Source organism: Nerophis ophidion, linkage group LG11 (genome assembly GCF_033978795.1).
Source record: "Nerophis ophidion isolate RoL-2023_Sa linkage group LG11, RoL_Noph_v1.0, whole genome shotgun sequence".
In the NCBI taxonomy this organism is placed as follows: domain Eukaryota; kingdom Metazoa; phylum Chordata; class Actinopteri; order Syngnathiformes; family Syngnathidae; genus Nerophis; species Nerophis ophidion.
In genome coordinates, this window is record NC_084621.1 from 38,954,110 (window position 1) to 38,979,477 (window position 25,368).

The 25,368-nt window shown below is 38.1% G+C and overlaps 1 protein-coding gene across 2 annotated transcripts in view; it reads left to right on the forward strand.

The window, feature by feature from the left end:
- The window catches only part of deptor (DEP domain containing MTOR-interacting protein), a 90,420-nt gene that overhangs the window by 16,158 nt on the left and 48,894 nt on the right, over window positions 1-25,368 (forward strand). For both annotated transcript variants that reach the window (XM_061915885.1, XM_061915886.1), the window contains 3 exons: window positions 3,981-4,159; window positions 9,997-10,120; window positions 22,068-22,246. In XM_061915885.1, the coding sequence (XP_061771869.1) occupies window positions 3,981-4,159; window positions 9,997-10,120; window positions 22,068-22,246 (482 nt within the window). The remainder of the gene's footprint in view (window positions 1-3,980; window positions 4,160-9,996; window positions 10,121-22,067; window positions 22,247-25,368) is intronic.

Here is a 25,368-nt window from a genome sequence, read left to right on the forward strand (position 1 = left end):
GAGACTTTCCTGAACATATCTCAGCGGGAAACGTGTGGTCTGAATTCTACTGTTAGAGAAAAGGGGATAAAGACGGAAGGCTTTCAGCTGCAGGTTGTTTCCTCATCGAGACTCTTGGCAGGCGATAGTGTGCTGGGCAGACTTTGGACTGTGATCTCTAATCCTGCAGGATGCGAGCTAGATGCACAAAGAGGAGCTGGCAGCAGGCAAGATGTGTTGTCAGCCCTCTCACAGTTCAGAAAGAAGTCACATAGGACAAGGTGGGAGAATATGGAAGTCACCATGTGCATTGTTATTAATACATCTGTAGGGAGAGGTTGTCTGATTTTCATCATTGGTCATGATGGGACGATGACGTGATCCCAGGACGCAGGGAAGGCAAGCGACGTGCAGGCAGAAGGTTGTTTAATTAGGTAGCAGGTAGAAGAAAAGTAGTCCAGGTGGAACAGGAAATAAGGTTTTAACAGAACACTGTGGCATCCACTAGATACATGGTTCTCAACCTTTTTTCAGTGATGTAGCCCCTGTGAACATTTTTTTAAATTCAAGTACCCCCTAATCAGAGCAAAGCATTTTTGGTTGAAAAAAAGAGCTAAAGAGGTAAAATACAGCACTATGTCATCAGTTTCTGATTTATTAAATTGTATAACAGTGCAAAATATTGCTCATTTGTAGTGGTCTTTCTTGAACTATTTGGAAAGAAAAATATGAAAATAACTAAAAACTTGTTGAAAAATAAACAAGTGATTAAATTATAAATAAAGATTTCTACACATAGAAGTAATCATCAACTTAAAGTGCCCTCTTTGGGGATTGTAATAGAGATCCATCTGGATTCATCAACTTCATTCTAAACATTTCTTCACAAAAAAAGAAATCTTTAACATCAATATTTATGGAACATGTCCACAAAAAAATTGAGCCGTCAACACTGAATATTGCATTGTTGCATTTCTTTTCACAGTTTATGAACTTACATTAATCTTTTGTTGAAGTATTATTCAATAAATATATTTATAAAGGATTTTTGAATTGTTGCTATTTTTAGAATATTTTAAAAAAATCTCACGTACCCCTTGGCATACCTTCAAGTACCCCCAGGGGTACGCGTATCCCCATTTGAGAACCACTGCACTAGATATTGACTGTGCACTGAAGGAGAGAATAAGGTGGAACTAAAAAAGCTAATTAACAATGAGGAATACAGTAGGTGTACTGGCAGGACAGGGAATGGAAAGTAAAAGTGCTGTTAAACACAAATCAAAGAAATCTTACCAAAACAAGAACACACAGGAACAGGAAGTTATACAAAATATAGAAGAGAGTAAAATCCAAACTGTCATGTGGGATCATGGCACATGATGCATCTGAGCCTAAAAACTGAAAAGTAGTGATGGAACGATAAACGCTATTCATAAACGTGGATGCATATGCAAAAGTTCAATATATTTATTTGTACAGTAATTTATTTATTTATATCTGCACCTTATTACTCTTTTATCCTGCACTACCACGAGGTAATGCAACAACATTTCGTTCTTTTCTGTACTGTAAAGTTCAAATTTGAACGACAGTAAAAGGAAGTCTAAGTACAAGTCTAAGTCTAAGTAAAACTCCCAACGGTTAGTACTACTATTTTAAATTAAAATGATTGAAAAAAAAAAAACCATGATTGATAACTGCACTTTGATTAACTCAAGGCTTGACTTGCGCCAGCGAGCTCGCTTAAAGGCTAACATGAAAACAAGAGACATTAACATCAAAACGACATACCCCAATCTAGCCGTATATAAACACTACTGTCTGAGCAAGTAAGATATTCAATTGTGCATAGTGAACATACAAGCTGGGCTCTCTTAGAACAGAGTGATTGTTTTTTGGTTCGGTTGGTGTAGCGGCTGTGCGAGCAACTAGGACGGTTCCAGGTTCGATTTCCGCCTCCGCCATCCTAGTCACTGTCGTGTTCTTGGGCAAGACACCTTACCCACCTGCTCCCAGTGCCACCCACACCAGTTTAGATGTAGATAATGAGTTTCAATATGTAAAGTGCTTTGAGTCTCTAGAAAAAATGCGCTATATAAATATAATTCCCTTCATTTCACATTTCACTACTCAGAGGAATACGACACAGAGGGCTTGTTATGGTGCGTTCAAGAACCGCTAAGCAGAGGAGGGCACTACAATGCCCGCCAGAAATATTTGATAATAATAATAGATTTCATTTTTAGTTAATTAAGAAAAAAAAGTTAATCAAAAGATTTCAGTGTGTACATAAGTAAAAGTCTATTATATATTTTTTCTAAATCTACATAACATGTAATGGTAGTTATTTGGTTAAAATGTTCCACAGATTATGTTTTACAGATAATTTTCAAGCCACTTTCTGACAATCGCTTCAAGATACGTCGTTTTGTGGGCGGCCTTATTAACGTGGCTCACCTTCGGCAGTGTCTTATCCCCGTCATCTTTTTTGTAGCGGTGTAGCGTGCAAGGACGGGTGTAGAAGAAGTGTCAAAAGATGCAGCTAACTGTTTTAATGACATTCAGACTTTACTTCAATCAACAACGGTGCAGCATCTCCTCCGTGGCTCATTAATGCAACAACAACGCTGGAAATGTGTCCCGTGAAAAAACGTCCGACAGGAACTCCCTAATAACTAAAGTTCCTTTGGTGAATAATGTAAACTCACTACACCGGTAGTTTTTAGTGCTTCCATAGTGAGATACAGTACAAGTTAGAACTTTACGCTACTTTATATTAGAAATGGCAACATCAGAGGATGAATGCCCCATAACAAGAAGATAGTGAAAAAAGAAGAAGCTTATCGAGTACGGAATCGGCACAGACTACAGTGGCGGACTTGCGCAAATTTTTAGGACTTATGCAGATCTCAGATTCACAGGGGACGGCGTGGCGAAGTTGGTAGAGTGGCTGTGCCAGCAATCTGAGAGTTACTTGTTCAATCCCCACATTCTACCATCCTAGTCACGTCCATTGTGTCTTTGGGCAAGACACTTCACCCTTGCTCCTGATGGGTCCTGGTGAGCGCCTTGAATGGCAGCTCCCACCGTCAGTGTGTGAATGTGTGTGTGAATGGGCGAATGTGGAAATACTGTCAAAGCGCTTTGGGCTCCTTAAAAAGGGGTAGAAAAGAACTATACAAGTACAACCCATTTACCATTTACCATCAGCAGGTACCAGAAATTAAGAAAAGTTGGTTTTGCATAATATGGTGAAACAAAACGCCAAATAATGTGTCCGCTAACAGGTGCCATTTTGCTGTCCTTACACACACACTATAGTAATACTAGTATCTCTGACTACGGTAGCCGTAATGGGCCAATAATCCATCAAGTGGTGCAGCTTCAAAGTCATACAAAAACATTTTGACAGATTTTTCAGTGCCGTGTGTAATGTTCTTTATTTTCAATGGAACATTTAACGTTTTGGTGTTGTTTACTGGCGTCATATTGCAGTCGACACGTATCTCTTATATGTGACTACCATCTACTGGTTACACTTATCATTACACCATGTACCAAATAAAATTGCTTCGAAATCGGTAAGCACAACCAGAATTATTCCGTTCATTAGGCGCACCGGGTAATAAGGTGCACTGTCGATTTTTGAGAAAACTAAATCATTTTAAGTGTGCCTTATAGACCGAAAAATACGATACATAAAAAAATGTACGGTTATTATAGTGTGTGATTAGTATCTACCGATGGATGATCGGTATCTTCAGCATAAAACCCTGATTGGAATATAGTGAACTCGTTGAACTGTTAAATTATTCTTGCTTTGTTAGTTTATTGCAAACTACTGCAACAGTTTACGCATTGCAATAATGTGCTAACTATTTTTGAGTACATGTCCCCCTTTTAATTTGGAATATAAATATTTCCTACATTTTAGTAACCCGCTATCGCTAGAATATTCTAACTAATAGAAAAAGACTAAAGCTACTCTTCTGTTGCAGGTTGCGGCTCCACGAGGGGAAAGTCATTAAAGATCGGCGCCATCACTTGCGAACGTACCCAAACTGTTTTGTGGCCAAAGAGCTCATTGATTGGCTAATCGAGCACAAAGAGGCCTCAGAGAGAGAGACGGCCATCAAGATCATGCAGAAGCTTCTTGACCAGAGCATCATCCATCATGGTGAGCTTGTTTCAGACATGTTTCTGTGTTTTCTCTCCCTCAATTTCCCAGGAAGAGCTCGTTGCCCCTGCAGAAGTATTTCTTTATGCTTCTTAGCCAATTTGGCTCCAACTCACTCCCTGATCCCTTTTGAGAAGTTTGGAGGCAGGGAGAGACAGCAGGCTGTGCTTTTGCAAACAATCCAAAATCCCCTAAAAACCTAATGAAATATCATGTTGGCAAAAAAGCACCACCTAATCTTTTTTGCTGCAAACTCCAAACTTGTCTAAGCTGGGCAGGCACTTTAAAGTTGTATATTAAGAAACTGTGAACATTGAATGTGTTGAGATTCTCCCTTTAGTACAGGCCTGGGCAATTATTTGGACTCGAGGGCCACATTTAGAGAAACAAATGTGTCTGGGGGCCGGTATATCTATTTTTATGAACACTAATACACAACCTCACAATAATGTCTCATTGAATGCTAGAAACATTATGACAGACCGCCTTAAAAACTAATGCCATTTAAAAAAAAACTTAATGAATGAGCAACCTAGAATGTACAGAATGTGGCATTTACAATATTAACTATGAAACATAAAACACTGAATATTGATAACATATGAACCATCACACCCCCTCTCCATCAACATATTTTACAATCAAGCGAACCACAACAAGCACCACAAAATATGAACACAAAGGGTCTTCACTGGCTTTCAGTTAAATTCCGCATTGAGTTTTAACATTTTAGTCCTGACATTCTGTGCGTTGCATGATGGGGGCCCTCAGTACTTCACTAACTTGTTATGCCCCTACTCTTCAGGGCACAGCCTCCGGTCTTCAGGCCAGGGTCTTCTAAAGATCCCGAAAACTTGTTTTAAAACCCGGGGAGACCTGGCATTCCAGGCTATAGCTCCCAGACCCTGGAACAACTTGCACCAGTCCCTCAGTGGTCTTGATTGTGTTGAAACTTTCATTTGAAAACTTCTCCTTTTAGTAAAGCTTTAAGTTTATACACCTTTTAAGTCCATCCGTCCATCTTCTTCCGCTTATCCGAGGTCGGGTCACGGGGGCAGCAGCCTAAACAGGGAAGCCCAGACTTCTCTCTCCCCAGCCACTTTGTCCAGCTCTTCCCGGGGGATCCCAAGGCGTTCCCAGGCCAGCAGGCAGACATAGTCTTCCCAACGTGTCCTGGGTCTTCCCCGTGGCCTCCTACTGGTTGGACGTGCCCCAAACGCCTCCCTAGGGAGGCGTTCGGGTGGCATCCTGACCAGATGCCCGAACCACCTCATTTTAATCCACTTCGTATCCTTTTTTATGATGTTGCCCCTGTTGTTTTAAATTGAATTGTTGTTTTACTTCACCTATGGTTTGTACAGAGCTTTGTGATTGTATCTGTGGAAAGCGCTTTATAAATAACATTTACCTACTTACTACTTACTTACTTACTTACTAAAAAAAATCCCATCTGTGTCGTAGATTACCATAGCAATTAATTAGATTACCATAGCAACTAATTAGATTACCATAGCAACTAATTAGATGACCATAGTAACTAGTATTCATGCAAAAGCGCAGATTCCAGCCATTGAAATATTTGTGCAGTTCAAGACTTATGGTAATTAGAAAACATGACTGCACATCATAATGGCAACTACACTTTCCATTTTAAGCATTGATAAAAATTATTTGGGAATGTCCGGCGGGCCAGATTGAAAAGCTTAACAGGCCGCATGTGGCCTCCGGGCCTTAATTTGTCCAGGTCTGCTTTAGTAGGTATGAGTCCACCCAGATTCTTTAGTTCTAAGGCTGTCTAAAATAATGATAGGTGACTACAATGAAAGATTAACAATTTATTCTATACAAAATAATACCGTATTTTCCGCTATGTTTTTCCAACACTCTGAACTAGGGCTGGGTGATACGGCCTTTTATCAATATCTCGATATTTTTAGGCCTTGTCATGATTCACAATATATATTTCGAAATTTTGCCTTAGCCTTGAATGAACACTTGATGCATATAATCACAGCAGTATGATGATTCTATGTGTCTACATTAAAACATTCTTCTTCATACTGCATTAATATATGCTCATTTTAAAGTTTCATGCAGAGAGGGAAACCACAATTAAGTAAATTTACCAATACTGTATTTATTAAACAGTTATTAAGCAGTGGCACAAACATTCATCTCATTTCAAAACAGAAATTTCAAGATTGTCAGAGACATTTTAAAACAAGCTATTAGTGCACTTTTGTGCATGATGTCACTAAGATGATGATATCAAAACAACACAACGTTAAAGTGTACTTTTTGTACAGAACACTATTAAAATAGTTTAAAACAAATAAAGGGCACTTTTGTGCAAGAAGTCACACAAGATATTTCATTAACTGTCAAATAAAAATAAACTGCATTTTAGGAAATCAAATAGTGAATGTTCTTCGCTATGTGGTAGGTTTCTGCGTACGTTATCTCCTTCTGTTGTTGACTATTTTTTCATATGGTGATAATCTGGAAATAGTTGCTTCGGCCTTTTGTTGGCTGTGGCACCGAACAGAGATGTTGACATGCAGAGTTTCAAGCACTCTTCAAGCGGGTGACTTTTCAAATATTGCTACACATTAGTAGTGCTGCTACTTTTTGTAGCAACGCTTTAGCCGCATACTTGACATATTACGGTTGTCTGTTCAACATGTTCCCGCTTGAAGCCAAACCACAGCTAGCAATGGACCCTCTGCTGTATTTCTTGTAAATTAATTCTTCCTTCATTTTGTTACCAGATCGGCACCTTCTTTCTCTCTTATTACCACTCGCACCGCACTGCTAGCATCACAGCTAATGTTACCCATGTCGTTACCTCTCAGCTCGGGGAGGGCGTATAACGTTGCACGCGTGACAGTATGTGACGTATGTAAGAAGGTGCGCTTGTTTTATGTCTTAGTAAGAAATAGAGACTAGAAAAAGTGAGAAACACCTGTAGTGTAATGCTCGCAGCTAAAACAACTGCGTGAGAAGGTATACTTGAATATCATGATATAGTCATTTTCTATATCGTACAGAGACAAACCCGCGATATATCGAGTATATTCGATATATCGCCCAGCCCTACTCTGAACTATGCGGCTTATAAAATGGTGCAGCTAATTTATGGATTTTTCTTCGCTAAAGGCCATAGTGTTTTGTATTCCACAAATAGTTTTTTTTCATATTACACCAAAAGAGATACTGAAAAGATGTGTTAAAGGTTTGTGCTATGTTGCCATCTTTTGGACAAGATCTTTCACTACAAGTGCTACGCATTGACAATATACTTGCGTTTTGTGCCGAAAGTATATATGTCCATTAATTTTCTGCTCGATAAGTTTCTTCTTTCATCAGTCCAAGTAACATTTGTAAGTGTTACAATATCCATCCATCCATCCATTTTTCTACCGCTTATTCACTTTTGGGGACGCGGGGGGTGCTGGCGTCTATCTCAGCTACAATCGGGCGGAAGGCGCGGTACACCCTGGACAAGTCGCTACCTCATCGCAGGGCCAACACAGATAGACAGACAATATTCACACTCACATTCACACACTAGGGCCAATTTAGTGTTGCCAATCAACCTATCCCCAGGTGCATGTCTTTGGAGGTGGGAGGAAGCCGGAGTACCCGGAGGGAACCCACGCATTCATGGGGAGGACATGCAAACTCCACACAGAGAGATGCAGAGGACAAATTTCACAACAGTTAGTGTGTGTGTGACAATCATTGGTACTTTAACTTTACTTTAAACTGTCCCTTTGTGATGTCTGTAGGAGTATTTTCTCGGATATTAGTACGTGCTATCGTAATGTAATTAAGCTACGGTTGTTGGCAATAGTGAATATGCTAAAACTTTTACAAATGTCTGTGTTATTATTAACTTACACTGGCATTCTTGGTAACCGTGGAGTTATTGATTCTCTTCAGCTGATTGAGACTGAAGCAATCGATCCTGTCTGATTTTTTTACACCTAATTTTGATTAACTGATTTTTTTACATTGAACTTTAAAACCCTGAATTTTTTTCAATGAAATTGTCTGCGTAATTTGATGTAAAGAAATTTAATTCACAAAATTCTAACGCAAAAAAATCAGTTACATAAATTTTGTGTAAAAAATAAGGTTTTCTAAAAAAAGACACAAAATAACCTCCTTACAAGACGACATCACCATCTACATAATTAATTGCAATGGATGCCGTAGGAGAGAAATAACACGGTAGTGCAAGAGATAAAAAGTGAGTTAAAAAAAATATATATGTATAATCAGAACTGAAAATGAACTTTTCTTTGTTTTAAATATGCATTGTCAAATGCTAAAGTATCAAAAGACTGGAGAGTTGTGACCTTCATGAACAAACTGAATAATACCTGGCTCATTAACATAAACAACGGGATTGGACGTTGCAGTGATTTATTTTTGACATTTACATCTCACTCAAACTAAGGCAGAAACAGTTGCAGCTTAGCAACATGCACATTTCAAATTTGCAGTCTCATTAGTGCTCTGACTGCAGCTGGGACTGCTGTGAGAGGCCCTTGTCAACGTTGCAAAAAGTCATTGTTCAAAAACAAGAAAAAAAACTACACACATTACGGGTATTTTATTTGAACTAAGCAAAATTATCTGCCAATAGAACAAGAGAATTTGGCTTGTCAAGACATTCCAAAACAAGTAAAATTAGCTAACTTCAATGAACCCAAAAATACCTTAAAATAAGTATATCCTCACTAATAACAAGTGCACGTTTTTTGGTAGAAAAAAAAGAGACATTTTTGCTCAATATGTTGAAAAATATTCTTAAATTAAGTAAATCCAGGAGATCGCAAAAAACTGCTGCCTGACCAGGGCTCAGAAAATCAGTAGAGACTCCTCCCACCCCCACCAAGGACTGTTTTCACTGCTGGACTCTAGAAAAAGGTTCTGCAGCCTCCAAAGCAGAACCACCAGGTTGTGTAACATCTTCTTCCCTCTGGCTATAAGACTCTTGGACGTATCATAATCCCCTCAATTTCCCCCAAAATGGATTAACTCACTGGAATAAAAAGACAACATAACATACATCCATAAACGTGGATGCTTATGAAAAAGTGCAATATCATTATCTGTACAGTAATCTATTTATTTATATATTCACATTATTGCTTTTTTTTATCCTGCACTACCATGAGCTATTGCAACACAATTTCGTTCTTATCTGTACTGTAAAGTTCAAATTGGAATGACAATAAAAATTAAGTCTAAGTCTAAGTCTAAATCCTAGTGCCATTATTTTTACATAATGATATGTGCTCGGCATCGTGATTTTTTTTTTCATGCTTGAAGTAAGAAATTATTACTTTAAAAAAGTAGTTTTATACTTGTGAGTGTTAATGACACACCTTTGCATCAGTTGATAGTTTAGTTTCAAGCATGTTTTACTCAATATAGGACATAACATCTCAGCAACAAGGTGTAATATCTTTCTGAGATATATTTGGACCAAAACCTTTAAAACAAGTAAAACACTCTATATCATAAAATCTGCTTAGTGAGAGGGATTATTTTTATCAGACAGAAAATAAGCAAATATCACCCTTGTTTGAGATATTTAATCTTACTTGGATTTCAGTTTTTGCAGTGAACCTGACAGGGCTCACCGCAATATTCCCTGAAAAATTGGTTTTAAATGCAAAACAAATACGATTTTGAGATTGTGTTATTGTTTTGGAAGTTCCACCGTAGCAGCATTTCTTCAATTGTTTTGTGTTTGCTACACACAATTCACATTTTTTAAGGTTGAAGCTAAACTGTATGTTTTGTTTGTGTTCATATGTTGCCAGTGTGTGATGAGCACCGGGAGTTCAAAGACATGAAGTTGTTCTACCGCTTCCGCAAAGACGACGGCACCTTTCCGCTGGACAACGAGGCCAAAGTGTTCATGAGGGGGCAAAGGATCTATGAGAAGTATGTCGCAAAAGCAGTGTTATTGTACATAGCATTACATTATGGGGCTTTACAGTACATCGTACATTAAATTACATTGTGTAGCCTTATGTGGTACATTACATTACATTGTGTAAGTAGTGTATTACATTAGATTGTGTAGCTTCACTTGGTGTATTACATTGCGTAGCTTTCCGTGGTGCATTACATGACATTGTGTAGCCTATGTGGTACATTATATTGTGTAGCTTTATGTGGTGCATTACTTGTTAAAGTCCAAGTACCAATGATTCTCACACACACTAGGTATGGTGAAATTTGTCCTCTGCATTTGACCCATCCCTTGATCACCCCCTTGGAGATGAGGGGAGCAGTGGGCAGCAGCAGTGCCGCGCCCGGGAATCCCATTTTTATATTCTTGGGTATGACTCGGCCGGAGTTTGAACTCACAACCTACCGATCTCAGGGCGGACACTCTAACCAATAGGCTGTAGCTTTACATGGTGCATTACATTGTGTAGCTTTTTGTAGTGCATTACATTATGTTGTGTAAATTTTAAGGTGCATTACCGCATTTTTCGGACTATAAATCGCAGTTTTTTTTATAGTTTGGCCGGGGGTGCGACATATACTCCGGAGCGACTTATGTGTGAAATTTTTAACAAATTACCGTAAAATATCAAATAATATTATTTATCTCATTCGCGGAAGAGACGAAGAAAATGTCAGCAATCGTCACACACACGTCAACCAATAAGAATTCGGCGGGGGAGGGTCATGACAGAAGTACATTGTGGGTCATGGAATGCTATATGCTAAATGCTACTGCCATAGCTATTAAAATGGATCATTTCATCGTTGGCGGTAACTTATAAAAACTGAGAAGGGCTGAACAAAAATGGCACCGAAAGGGAAATCACATACTGCAGATTACAAGCTGGACGTAGTAAAATATGCAGCAGAAAACGACAAGAGGAAGCGGCGCATACCTTTGGAGTTGGCAGAGTTGTTTAGAAGCGACATCGAGGAAGAAGATATCATCTGATTTAGCGATTAGGAGTGACGGATTGTTCGGTAAACGTATAGCATGTTCTATATGTTATAGTTATTTGAATGACTCTTACCATAATATGTTACGTTAACATACCAGGCAAGTTCTCTGTTGGTTATTTATGCGTCATATAACGTACACTTATTCAGCCTGTTGTTCACTATTCTTTATTTATTTTAAATTGCCTTTCACATGTCTATTCTTGGTGTTGGATTTTATCAAATAAATTTCCCCCAAAAATGAAATTTATACTCCAGTGCGACGTATGTATAAACCCTGTTTCCAAATGAGTTGGGAAATTGTGTTAAATGTAAATATAAACGGAATACAACGATTTGTAAATCATTTTCAACCCATATTCAGTTGAATATGCTACAAAGACAACATATTTGATGTTCAAACTGATAAACATTTTTTTTTTTGCAAGTAATCATTAACTTTAGAATTTGATGCCATCAACACATGACAAAGAAGTTGGGAAAAGTGGCAATAAATACTGATAAAGTTGAGAAATACTCATCAAACACTTATTTGGAACATCCCACAGGTGTGCAGGCTAATTGGGAACAGGTGGGTCCCATGATTGGGTATAAAAGCAGCTTCCATGAAATGCTAAGTAATTCACAAACAAGGATGGGGTGAGGGTCACCAATTAGTAAGCAAATTGTCGAACAGTTTTAGAACCACATTTCTCAACGAGCTATTGCAAGGAATTTAGGGATTTTACCATTTACTGTCTGTAAAATCATCAAAAGGTTCAGAGAATTTGGAGAAATCCCTGCACATAAGCGATGGTATTACGGACTTTTGATCCCTCAGGCGGTATTGCATCAAAAACCGACATCAGTGTGTAAAGGATATCACCACATGGTCTCAGGAACACTTCATAAAACCACTGTCAGTAACTACAGTTGATTGCTACATTTGTAAGTGCAAGTTAAAACTGTTCTATGCAAAGCAAAACCCATTTATCAACAACACCAAGGAACGCAGCTGGCTTTGCTGGGCCCGAGCTCATCTAAGATGGACTGATGCAAAGTGGAAAATTGTTCTGTGGTCTGACGAGTCTACATTTAAAATTATATTCGGAAACTGGACGTGGTGTCTACCGGAACAAAAAGGAAAACAACCATCCGGATTGTTATAGGCGCAAAGTTCAAAAGCCAGCATCTGTGATGGTATGGGGGTGTATTAGTGCCCAAGGCATGCGTAACTTACACATCTGTGAAGGCACCATTAATGCTGAATGATCCATACAGGTTTTAGAGCAACATATGTCGTCATCCAAGCAACATTATCATGGACGCCCCTCCTTATTTCAGCAAGACAGTGCCAGGCCACGTGTTACAACAGCGTGGTTTCGTAGTAAAAGAGTGCGGGTACTTTCCTGGCTCGCCTGCAGTCCAGACCTGTCTCCCATTGAAAATGTGTGGCCCATTATGAAGCGTAAAATATGACACAGGAAACCCCGGACTGTTGAACGACTAAAGGTCTTCATAAAACAAGAATGAGAAAGAATTCCACTTTCATAGCTTCAACAATTAGTTTGCTCAGTTCCCAAACGTTTATTGAGTGTTGTTCAAAGAAAAGGTGATATAACACAGTGGTGAACATGCCCTTTCCCAACTACTTTGGCACGTGTTGCAGCCATGAAATTATAAGTTAATTATTATTTGCAAAAAAAAATAAAGTTTATGAGTTTGAACATCAAATATATTGTCTTTGTTGTGCATTCTACTGAATATGGGTTGAAAAAGATTTGCAAATCATTGGTATTCCATGTATATTTACATCTAACACATTTTCCCAACTCATATGGAAACGGGGTTTGTATGTTTTTTTCCTTCTTTATTATGCATTTTCGGCAGTTGTGACGTATACTCCGGAGCGATTTATAATTTGAAAAATACGGTACAATGTGTATCTTTTTATGGTGCATTGCATTACTTTGTTTGGCTTCAAGTGGTGCATTACATAATGTTGTGTAGCTTTATGTGGTGCATTACATGGTGCAGCTTGAGGTGGTGCATTACATTACAATGTGTAGCCTACAGTTTCCTGTTGTTTCTCTGAGGAGACACGATGGCCTCTGCAATCTAACGCACCAAAACCATGAATGTTTCAAACATAATTCTGCTGCTAAATCGGACAGTAGCTTGTTTTAAAATTAATTATTTTAGAAGCTTTTCAGTTTGGGGGGAATGAGAGATTATTGGAAGTTCAATTAAGAGTATTTGTCCAATTAGGGCTGACTGGAACATCACTAATGGAACTGCTTTTGTTTGTCCTCAGCTGTTGATTTTTTTCCTAGAATGGTTTACTTTCTCCACCTCTCTCTTGGCTGGTTTATCAAGTCCTTTCATTAGACGTACTGAAATGCATTTACACTACAAATTTACAGTTTTGCACCTCTATGAACACCCAGCTCCAAACACACGCCCTGGTTTTCATGTGTTTCTAGACACCACACAGACTAAGAATACACACAGACTGTCCTCATAGTTGCATAAGAGTCCCAGGCAGAACAACTGTTGTCTCTGCTCTCAAATCATCAGCTTTATGTAATTCTTTATGCTTAGGACAAACGTACAGACACACTATCTTTGTTCGTGCTGTTTCCGTCGTACTCTTTTTTTACCTTCACTTTACATCATTGCCAAGTGAGGATGTCCGAATTTATCCTTGCTGTGCATTTACTTGTGGCGACCCACCACATTATAAATCTAAATGAATATAGGGGAAACACTAAAACAGATACTGTTAGTTTAATTTGGTACACATGCAAATGTGCACCCAGATGGAGTCCAGTGTGTTATTTGCAGAGACTTAATAATGCACACTGCATATTCAGGTCACAGCCATTTGCTTTGTTAGCCATACATACGGTGTGTATGTCTTACACAACCCTGGAGGTGCTATTGCTGAAACCACTGTGCTTGAGCTAACATGTGCTGTTGACTTAAACCAACCTGGATGACACTGTGCACACACACACAGTCAGCGTTCATGGAATATTGCATCCTCAATTTGTACCTGCATTATTGGGCAGAAAGGCTTTACCACTTAGAGTTGTAATCTATCTCAATATGACGTTCAAACAAGTTGTGTGTCTTCAGTGCATCACCACTGGGATTAAACAGAACAACAGAGTTTTGATATTAATGAACCCCTCTGGGAGGATGCTGCAGGCAGACAGTAGCCCTAATAATACAACCCATACCTTTTTTCTCCACTGCTTTCTACACTCTTCCTTTTAATTTTCTCAAGAGAGAACAAAATCACTTAAAACTAGGGGTGTAACGGTGCACAGAAATTTCGGTTATGTACATACCTCGGTTCAGAGGTCACGGTTCGGTTCATTTTCGGTAAAGTAAGAAAACAACAAAATATACACTTTTTGGTTATTTATTTACCAAATTTGTAAACAATGGCATAACATACATATACACACAGGGTCCATTGACAGGGTTAATGTGGTCAACATATATAAAATAAAAACTAAATAAGATAAGGCTCAAAATGGGTTCTTAACAAACTCTTTCTACATATAAGGTGCTTTTTTTTATTGATTGATTGAGACTTTTATTAGTAAATTGCAAAGCACAGTACATATTCCGTACAACTGACCAATAAATGGTAACACCCCAATAAGTTTTTTAACTTGTTTAAGTCGGCGTCCACGTTAATCAACGTTAAACTGCCTCAAGTTGTTGCTTCCCAAAATAATTAGCGCATGCTTAGTATTACCGCCTGGTCAAACTCGTGACATCACGAGTGACACTTCCCCTGTCATCATTTTCAAAACGGAGGAGGCTGATTTCAATACCGGTAATTTGAAATCGCATAAAGGGAAGAAGATTAAGAGCTATTCAGTAGGATTTAAGGTCCAAACTTACATCACACTCAAATTTTTACTGCATACCTTTGGTAAGTGCCGGAGTGAAAAGAAGTTTTAAATAATTAGCGCATGCTTACTTTTACCGCATGCCTTTGGTAAGCGCAAGAGTTAGAAGAGGTTTTAAATTAATTAGCGCCCCGGCGGCAATTCAAGGAAATACGGTAAATAAGATGACAAAACTTTTCTTCTACATATAAAAAGTGCAACATTAAACAGTTTCAAGTCAACGCAGCCTCAGATGAACTTTTCTTCCCGCCCCCAGCCTGGCTAACTTGGCAGTAAGAGGATATATGGGCTCATTGTTCTTCCACCATAGAAGTGGGTCAAAATCAATTTTTTAATGCAAAATGGACTTAAATCTGCTGCGATAAAAACATTTGTTATTGCTTTAGCCCTGCCTGACTCGCCGAGGAGAGGCTGCTTGAATGGGGTGGTGACGCTTCAAATGGGTTAGCATGTGTTATGAGAGTAGCGTATGTGTGTGTGTGGCCCTTTAATATGTGACAGCATGTGAGGTGAGTGTGTGGGCGAGTGGGGTGAGGGAGCGGTAGCGTGAGTGCGGGGAGTGGCTGGTGTTTTGTTGGATTGGCTGTGTGCAAGACCTCGACTACGGTCTGGGAGCCGGAAGCAGGAAAGGTGCAACACATGTTTGACGTGTTGTCAGAAGCAGCTGCTAAACAATATTGGCAAACCTCCGTCCTCCATTGTTTAATCGCACAGCCAAAGTGTTCCCAAACGGGAGATCTTAACGAGGCAGGAGGGTCTTCCAGCTCTGGCTTTAACATGTTGTCCTAGCCCGGTTGCTGCTAGCATGTGTACTCGTTCGGTACACCTCCGAACCGAAACCCCCGTACCGAAACAGTTCAATACAAATACACGTACCGTTACACCCCTATTTAAAACATAACAAAAACTGTTATCCAGATAGTACTCTATGATTAGATCCAATTCAGATTCCTGGTGTGACAATTTGATTCAGAATTGAATCTCGATTCAACACGATTTTATAAGAATTATACTGAAACTTTTATTTTGTTTATTTTCTTATACTGACACTTTCAAAACAGGTTACATGTTACAAATGCAACTTTTGGTTGCATGGAGATAGCCTAAAATGAAAAAAAAAAAGATTCTTAAAAAATATATATATATTATATATACTTTTTTTTCCCCATTTTTTTAAATCATGAATCAATTTAGAATAGTAGTAGTAGTACTAGTAGTCATTTTATTTCAGACCCAGAATATCACAGAAAAATACAAAAATAAAATAAATAAAATACAAGCAGAAATAAAATTTTAAAAAACTTGTATAAAATTAAAAAAAATATGAATCTCCATTTGGGTGTGAACACCTTTATCATTTGTTTTTAAGCCCAAATACCTCCATGTTTCGTTTCATGCACCCATTTTGGTAACTAGTATTAATGCCGTTTTTTTGCAATTCTTCCTCCCCGCGATGTTATTGCTTGTATGCTCTTTGTGTGTGCGTTTTGATGCACTCAACATCATGCGTCTCGGCTCGGTAGTCACGGCCGCATAGCAGCATAAACGGTACCGGTATTTTTCAAAGCTGGTATAGTACCGTTTTCAATCAATCAATCAAAGTTTACTTATATAGCACTAAATCACGAGTGTCTCAAAGGGCTGCACAAGCCACGAGACCCTCGGCACCTTTTTCAAAACACACACTTCTAAACACAATTTGTAACATTAGGAGAGCACTCCAATCATGAAATAACACCCACATAGTTATATTTACACTTGTTTATTCCGATATAGTAATGTTGACTGAGGCTGAGCCAATCAGTGGCCACAATACTGAACAATGTGCGTGATTGGTTGGTCAAATCTAGTGGGCAATACTACTGTAGTATTGATATTTTAAATTAATTTAGCCATTTTATGCTTCATGATTACGAGTGGAAGTCTCTATGAGGCCACAACTCAGTTTACTTGGTTTTTCGATTAAAAAACGGAATCGTACAAAAATTGAAGCAAATTTTCACTTAACAATTCATACAAATCTAATCAGTCCAGACACCCAAAAATATGAACATACAACACATTTTATAGTTTAGTATGCAGAAAACATTGCAAAATACATAGAATTGACGAATGGAATGGACACATTAACATTTAACATCACTTTTACATTTATTGAACACTTGCTGGCGATTAGCAGCAATATTTTCATTGACGTTATTCTCTCTGCTTTCCCATCCTAATTTGACTGATGGTTAGCTGTAACATGTGTCAGATAAATGGCTTGCAGTTGCTTCGGATTTAGGCATGTCAGTCAACAGTGACAGTTCTAGTGTGTGATCAATGGCCTGTCAAGATACTCCCAGGTTTAGTGCACTTTACTGACATGTTGAGACATGAACCCATTCAAAGGTGGCTGATCCGTACCAGCGCGGTGTGTCTGCATGGGACATTGTCTCACCGACTTGGCCACTGGTGTTAAATGACGTTTGTGCGTGTGTGTGTGTGTGTGTGTGTGTGTGTGTGTGTGTGTGTGTTGTGCAGGGTTGAGACAGTGACAGCAGTCAGCAGTTCTGCTTTGTGCATGTGTGTACTTGTCTGGTCTGTTGTTAGTTTGTGTGTAGCTTTTGTTGTGCATGTTTCACACCGGCAACGTCCTATCACATTTATTGCCGATTCAAGGAAACGCACTCACACACGCACGCACACGCACGCACACACACACACACACGCTCATGCACACACTTGCACACACACACACACACACACACAAATACATACTTTCTTGTATTTCTTACCTTCTTGGGACCTCCTAAAAATGCCTACCTCTTTACGACCACCCTTTCTAGATATATAAAGATTTCTATTTACAACATTAATAATATGTACATACTACGCAAATATAAAAAAGGTAAGCTTTTAATATTTTTTGTATAATGTTTAGTTTTTAGTTGGTTTTTAATCTTTATTATTTACTTCAAGTTATTACAGCATGTCTCTACATACATATTTATTTTATTGCTTTAATTAATTTTGGCCAAAAGGGACGCATTTCAATTTCTTACACACCCTTGTTTTTATATATGTTGGCCAGAGGGGGAGCACTTTAAATGTTTACACATTCTTGTTATTTCCGAATGTTGACCAGAGGGGGAACACTTTTAAAACCAACACAAAGTACATTTGAAAAATCCCTCCATTTTGGGACCACCCTAATTTTGATAATTTCACCACCAAGGGTGCAAATGAGACATTCTCTAGTTAGTTAGTGGTTTTCCTTATTGGGACCATGATTTATGTCCTAACTATGGACGGTACTTTTCCTTGACACACACACACACATACATTCTTGTATTTCTTACCTTCTTGGGACCTCTGAAAAATGCCTACCTTTTTAGGACCACCCTTTCTAGATATATAAAGATTTGTATTTACGACATTAATAATACGTACATACCACGCAAATAGAAGAAAGGGGAGCTTTTAGTATTTTTTAAATTATTTTTTTGTTTTTAACTGGTTTTTAATCTTCATTATTTACTTAAAGTTATTACAGCATGTCTCTATATACATATTTATTTATTTTTTGTATTAATTTTGGCCAAAGGGGACACATCCAAGGTTTCTCATAGTCATCATTGTCACCGACGTCCCATTGGGTGTGAGTTTTCCTTGCCCTTATGTGGGCTCTACCGAGGATGTCGTTGTGGTTTGTGTTGTGGTTTGTGCAGCCCTTTGAGACACTAGTGATTTAGGGCTAAATAAATAATCATTGATTGATTAATTGACATTCCAATTTCTTACACACACTTGTTATTACTTGTTATTACATATGTTGGCCAGAGGGGGAGCACTTCAAATTTTTACACACACTTATTATTTCATATCTTGACCATTGGGGGAGCACTTTTCAAACCAACACAAAGTCAATTTGAAAAATCCCTCCTTTTTGTGACCACCCTAATTTTGATAATTTCACCACCAACGGTTCAAAAGAGACATTCTCTATTAGATGCAATAGTTTTCCTTATTGGGACCATGATTTATGTCCTAACTATGGACGGTACTTTTCCTTGACACATACACAAACACACACACACACTGACCCACTTGCAGTAGTGTAGAGCTGCACCTAATTTCCTTTTACAGCTTCAACAAAAGGTCATAACATGATAAATATATCCGTGTGCTGTTGGTTTGGTTTATTCTTTATTTAAAATAAGGACAGCACATATTGATGATAATACAGTATCTACTATATGTAAATATGTCAGGTTTTAGCCCAAGGCTGGTTTCTGTCTGTAGTCCCAAGACAGGTTGGTGTATACATAGAAAACCAATTAACAATAACATTAACAATAAACAACAGAGAAAGGTTCAGGATCACCAACACAGTCTCTTCAACATTCAGCTAATTGAAGGGGAGCTCAAAGGCCATGGAGTCGTGTTGAAAATAAAAATAAAATGGAAAAAAATTAAACAAGATATGTATCTGCATTGCATTGCACATATTTGCAGAAAATGTCAGAATCAGAGCTGTATGCTTTGCTTTTTCACCAGTAGCACCGGTGGTACTAATTTGAAAACAATACCAGCACAGATGATATTTAGGAGTAATGTGAAATGTCTCAAATATCCCAATTTCATTCTTAACACCTTATTCATACATATAAACAGAATGCCATCATAAGGCTTACTGCAACACTCAATTAAACGCCGAGAACACCACTAAACTAACACTAATAGAGCTACTGTAGGTGCATGATGGAGTACAACATATTCACTTGCTCTGACCGAAGTATATAATATAATTATGCGCATTGCGTACACTTGTAATTAAATTATTTAACAGGAAATAATGAAAATGGAACATAAACATGTATTTGACGCTCAAATCCTAGCATTAAAAATGTAGTGAGAAGTGCTATAGTACAGTGTTACATTATTTACATAAATATTTTATACATGAAATTCGGAGTGCATAACTTACATGAATCATATTTTAACTATTATGCTCAATAACACTGTAACTATTTTCTGTTCCATCATTAAAATGTAATTTTAATGATGGAACATGTACTATTTATTTAGACCAGTGACTCAAGCCATGGTAGTGGTACAATGGCTCCATTTAAAGAGTCACTTGATGAAAGTACAGGGTTTTATTTTCCTATATTCAAACACTGTGTTACTGTTTTAACTGTGTACATATGTTACAGTGGCCAAAAATATGGAATGTAATTGTTGAATAAAACCTCTGCCTTGTTTTTAATAAATACTTAGGCCTCCTCGGCTCAGCTGATCACAGCATCATGCTCCACGACAAAAGCAATTTGTTTTGAAGTCAGTATTGATTTTTGGTAAAGAAAGCGGTGTTGCTTTTATTCTACCAGCTCTCATAGTATCAGTAATTAAGTACAATGTGGGTCATTTCCAAATATTAGCTTTGGCCTACTTACTGTTGCGTAAACGTCCCGATGGTTAGTCTGCAGACTGTACTTCAAGTTGGTTCTATTTTTACGGGAGAAAATGAGCCAGGGGGTTCACAAGATGTTTTCTTGTCTACTGCGGGAAAAGTGAATTGTGTATTCGCTTGTCTTTCTTTCTGGTGAAAAAGACATATTGTATTGATGTCTTGTAAGGAGTCTTGATTTAACGGGTAAAAATATAAAAATCGTACTTTTGTTTTCATTCGTTATCGTCCTAATTTCTTCAAAGGAAAATGGGTCGTTGACGATAAGAAAGGACAAAAATTATTAGTGAACAAAATTAACGCTGCTTTTACTGAACTGTTCCTCCAACTAAGATGTTTCTTCCGTGTTTGAAAACTCTGAGTGTGTGAAATCCCCCATCCCTTCTGTGCATGGAGGAGGAAGAGGAGAAGGAGGGACACACACTTCACTGCAGTAGTTAGTGACACTTCCGCGTCAATCACTTGTCCATTTGGTTATGTTTGAGGTAGTTTCAAACATTATATAGAAATGTGCAAAGGTTTTACTTTAGTTTAGTCCAATTTGAATAGATTTATATTAAGAGCAAAATGCAAATTGAGGGGTTAAAATCAGTATTTGCACATGCACCCCTTTTTTTTGTATTGGCACAGCCTATTTTTAGTTGCAAATGCAAGTAAATTACACACGCTGTACAGTTCTGAGGAAGAAAATGTTTTTATAATATATGTAAATGATGTGTTTCGACCTTCATTAAATCACTTTATTATTAACCGTTTAAAATTTTCATCATCGCAAAACTTGCAGTGATGCTGCTCATTTCGTACAGAAGCAGCGAGTGCGCTAATCGCTTGCTGGCTTAAATGCTAGCATGAATACAAGACATGAAGACGTTTTCAATGAAACACGTAAGTTTTCAGTGTCTGTAGTAGCATGTTCAACAATACCATGAAAATAAAAACAATGTGATTATCCATCCATCCATCCATTTTTCTACACCTTATTCCCTTTGGGGTTGCGGGGGGCGCTGGTGCCTCTCTCAGTTCACAATAATAGCGAAATTACATTTTCATATAGTTACATCCCAAGTGTGCTGTAATGCAATAATAAACCTGTTATTGTTACATTAACACCTCTGACAGCATCAATCAACACTCTGTAAAGACAAAACATAAATTGTGATGTATTATTTTAAAAAATAGGAATACATTTAATTAGACTGTTAAAAATATGATGTAACATTTCTATATTTATTTTACAATATTTTATACACATGGCTGAAACACATTGAGTTATGTTAATCAGCATCTTAAAAGATTTGAGAGTTTAGCAGAATAACATTTTAGATTCAAAGCATTTCCAATTATTCAGATTATAATCTCCGGAATGTGTCTGAGCTGCTGCTCCGTCACATTTTGCATGCATTTATAATTTCAACACTCAACAAAAATACTGACTTGTAAATCTGCTACACCATTCTTTTGAGTGGCAGTCACCTTTAACATTGTTTTTGCAAATGTTGCATTTCAGGTGTTATATAATAACTGCTTCTTCCATCACTAAAGTCCCCTCAATGTTGTCCAGGTTGATGAACACAGAGAACAGCCTGTTGCAGACCAGGGAGGAGGAAGGCGGGACCTTCGAGCGGACGCTGGTGGCCGCCGAGTTCATTGACTGGCTGGTCCAAGAGGGCGAGATGGCGACCAGGGAGGAGACGGAGCAGCTGGGACGACGCCTCCTCGAGCATGGCATCATCCAGCATGGTGAGGGGGCAGGGGGCATTGATTTCATCTCATTTTTGTGAGTTGTTTTTAATTCAAAGCTGTTACTACACAAACAAATATGCACAAAATTATAACAGATTGAGGAAATAGCGCTCAAAAATCCCCATTTACATAATTGGCAATGGGGAGTGGCTATTAAAGTTTTATTCCTTACAATACATCTTATTATATTAATAAAGGCCCAATCTTCTAATGGATCTCATTAGATGGTGCAAGTGTACCTAATAGAGGTGGGAATCTTAGGGCACCTCACGATTCGATTCAATTCCAATTCTTGATGTGGCCATTCTATGATTCTTGTCATATAAAATTGAGTACCGTATTTTTGGGATTATACATCGCTCCGGAGTGTACGTCGCACCAGCCGAAAATGCATAATAAAGAAGGAAAAAAACATACATACATCGCACTGGAGTATAAATCGCATTTTTGGGGGAAATTTTTTTGATAAAATCCAACACCAAGAATAGACATTTGAAAGGCAATTTAAAATAAATAAAGAATAGTGAACAACATGCTGAATAAGTGTATGTTATATGACGCATAAATAACCAACTGAGAAGGTGCCTGGTATGTTAACGTAACATATTATGGTAAGAGTCATTCAAATAACTATAACATATAGAACAGGCAATATGTTTACCAAACAATCTGTCACTTCTAATCGATAAATCCGATGAAATATTCTTCCTCGATGTCGCTTCTAAACAACTCTGCCAACTCCAAAGGTATGTGCCGCCTCCTCTTGTCGTTTTCTGCTGCATATTTCACGACATCCAGTTTGTAATCTGCAGTACATGATTTCCCTTTCGGTGCCATTTTTGTTCAGCCCTTCTCAGTTTTTATAAGTTACCGCCAACGTTGAAATGATCCATTTTAATAGCTACGGCATTAGCATATAGCATATAGCAGTTAGCATTCCATGACCCACAATGCACTTCTGCCATGACCCTCCCCCGCCAAATTCTTATTGGCTGATGTGTGTGTGAGGATTGCTGACATTTTCTTCGTCTCTTCCGCGAATGAGATAAATAATATTATTTGATATTTTACGGTTACGTTTTAATCATTTCACACATAAGTCGCTCCAGGGTATATGTCCAAACTATGAAAAAAACTGCGAATTATAGTCCGAAAAATACGGTATAACAAAACCATTTTAAAAAATAGTTACAGGTTAAAAAAAGCTCTTCTTGGCTGCCTATGTACGACTTATCACACGTTGGTTGTTGGTCTAAAAACAACATTTTGAAAATGTATTTAAAAAAAATTGTAATTACAAAAATCACAGAATGTTAAACTAATAAAATAAAACAGCACAACCACAACCCAATCTCAGTTTTACAATACATAGGCTATAAACTGAATTAAAAGAACATAAAATTTAATATTTATTAAAAACAAGACAAAAAAAAAAAAAATGGATAAAATCAACAGTATAAATTATAATGTTATCTAATGATAGTTGTCTAATGTTTTTTCTCCCAAAAATTTTTCTTTAAGAAAAAATGCAAAAAAAAGTGCACAACATTTAAAAAATGTTTTTATTTTTTTATTGATTCTTGAAAATTATGAATCTGTTTATAATTGGAATAAAAAAAACAAGATTTGGAATTTGAATTGAGCACCCCTAGTACCTAATGTTGTGGCCAAAAAAAGCAGATCAAATAGGGACCAGAACATAATAACATGATTTTAAAACCACTAAAAAAGAAGAACTATGTTTAACATGAAATCCACTGTTCTGATTGTACAGTTTATTGAATTAGGCAATTTGTGGCCTGGATGACTTCCAGTCAGGTCTGCACATGACATCAAATTGAATTTGTCGCAGATGTTAGAGATGCACATCTACTCAACATTAAGTTAGTCTGGCCTTCACATCTTGTTGATGTCTTCCATAGCTTGTACACTAAGTGACTGTGCAGTGTTCATACTGTATGTTCCTTTTCCGGGGGAGAGAATGAAGGCAAAGAACTATTTCTCTTTCTGTCTGTGTGTCCCATCTTTCATGAGCTATGAAAGAGCCAAATATCTCCAAGGCCATGGAATGTGTGTGTGTGTGTGTGTGTGTGTGTGTGTGTGTGTGTGTGTGCGTGTGTGTGCGTGTGTGCGTGCGTGCGTGTGTGCGTGCGCGCGTGCGTGTGTGCGTGTGTGTGTTACAACACACATCGCAATGCTGTGTGTGTCGTGACTGAGTCTATGGTAACGGCTTCACAGTGGTCCTCTGTGCTTCAGTCTTGTTTGGATACTTCAAAGTACAATTGTTCATCTAAACCGAGGCAACTGTCACAGTGCCGTATGCTGGCTGTTGGCGTGACCCCAAGATGCAGAGACAGCAGGCGACGTGCAGGTAAAATGTGGTTAAATGGTCCAAAAAGAAGGGAGCACCAATGTGGCTCAGCAAGAGACCACAGGTAAATACAGAAAACTTGTAGTCGGGTGAAAAACATGCACACGGCGTGAACGCGACTAAAGGCCTAAACAAAACGCAACGCTGCCAATGTGCATTCAAGCAATGCAAAACAATGCACCAACCTCGTCTTAGAAGCAAGGCTGGAAAATACAACACAGGAAATGGCAACTTAGAAGAGAAAGAGAAGAACAGAAAAATAAGCAAACACAGGATAAACACAAATTAGTAATGACAAAATCACGTTGGATGAATTGAATTGTAATGTATGAAATAGAGATGTCCGGTAATGGCTTTTTTCCCGACTCTTAATTACCGATTCCGATATCAACCGATACTGACATATACAGTCATGGAATTAACATATTATTATGCCTAATTTTGTTGTGATGCCCCGCTGGATGCATTAAACAATGTAATAAGGTTTTCCAAAATAAATCAACTCAAGTTATGGGAAAAAAATGCTAACATGGCACTGTCATATTTATTATTGAAGTCACAAAGTGCATTGTTTTTTTTAACATGCTTCAAAACAGCAGCTTGGAATTTGGGACATGCTCTTCCTGAGAGAACATGAGGAAGTTGAAGTGGGCGGGGTTGGGCAGGCGTGGTTAAGGTGTGTTAGGGTCTTTGGAGGTGGGAGGAAGCCGGAGTACCCGGAGGGAACCCACGCAGTCACGGGAAGAAC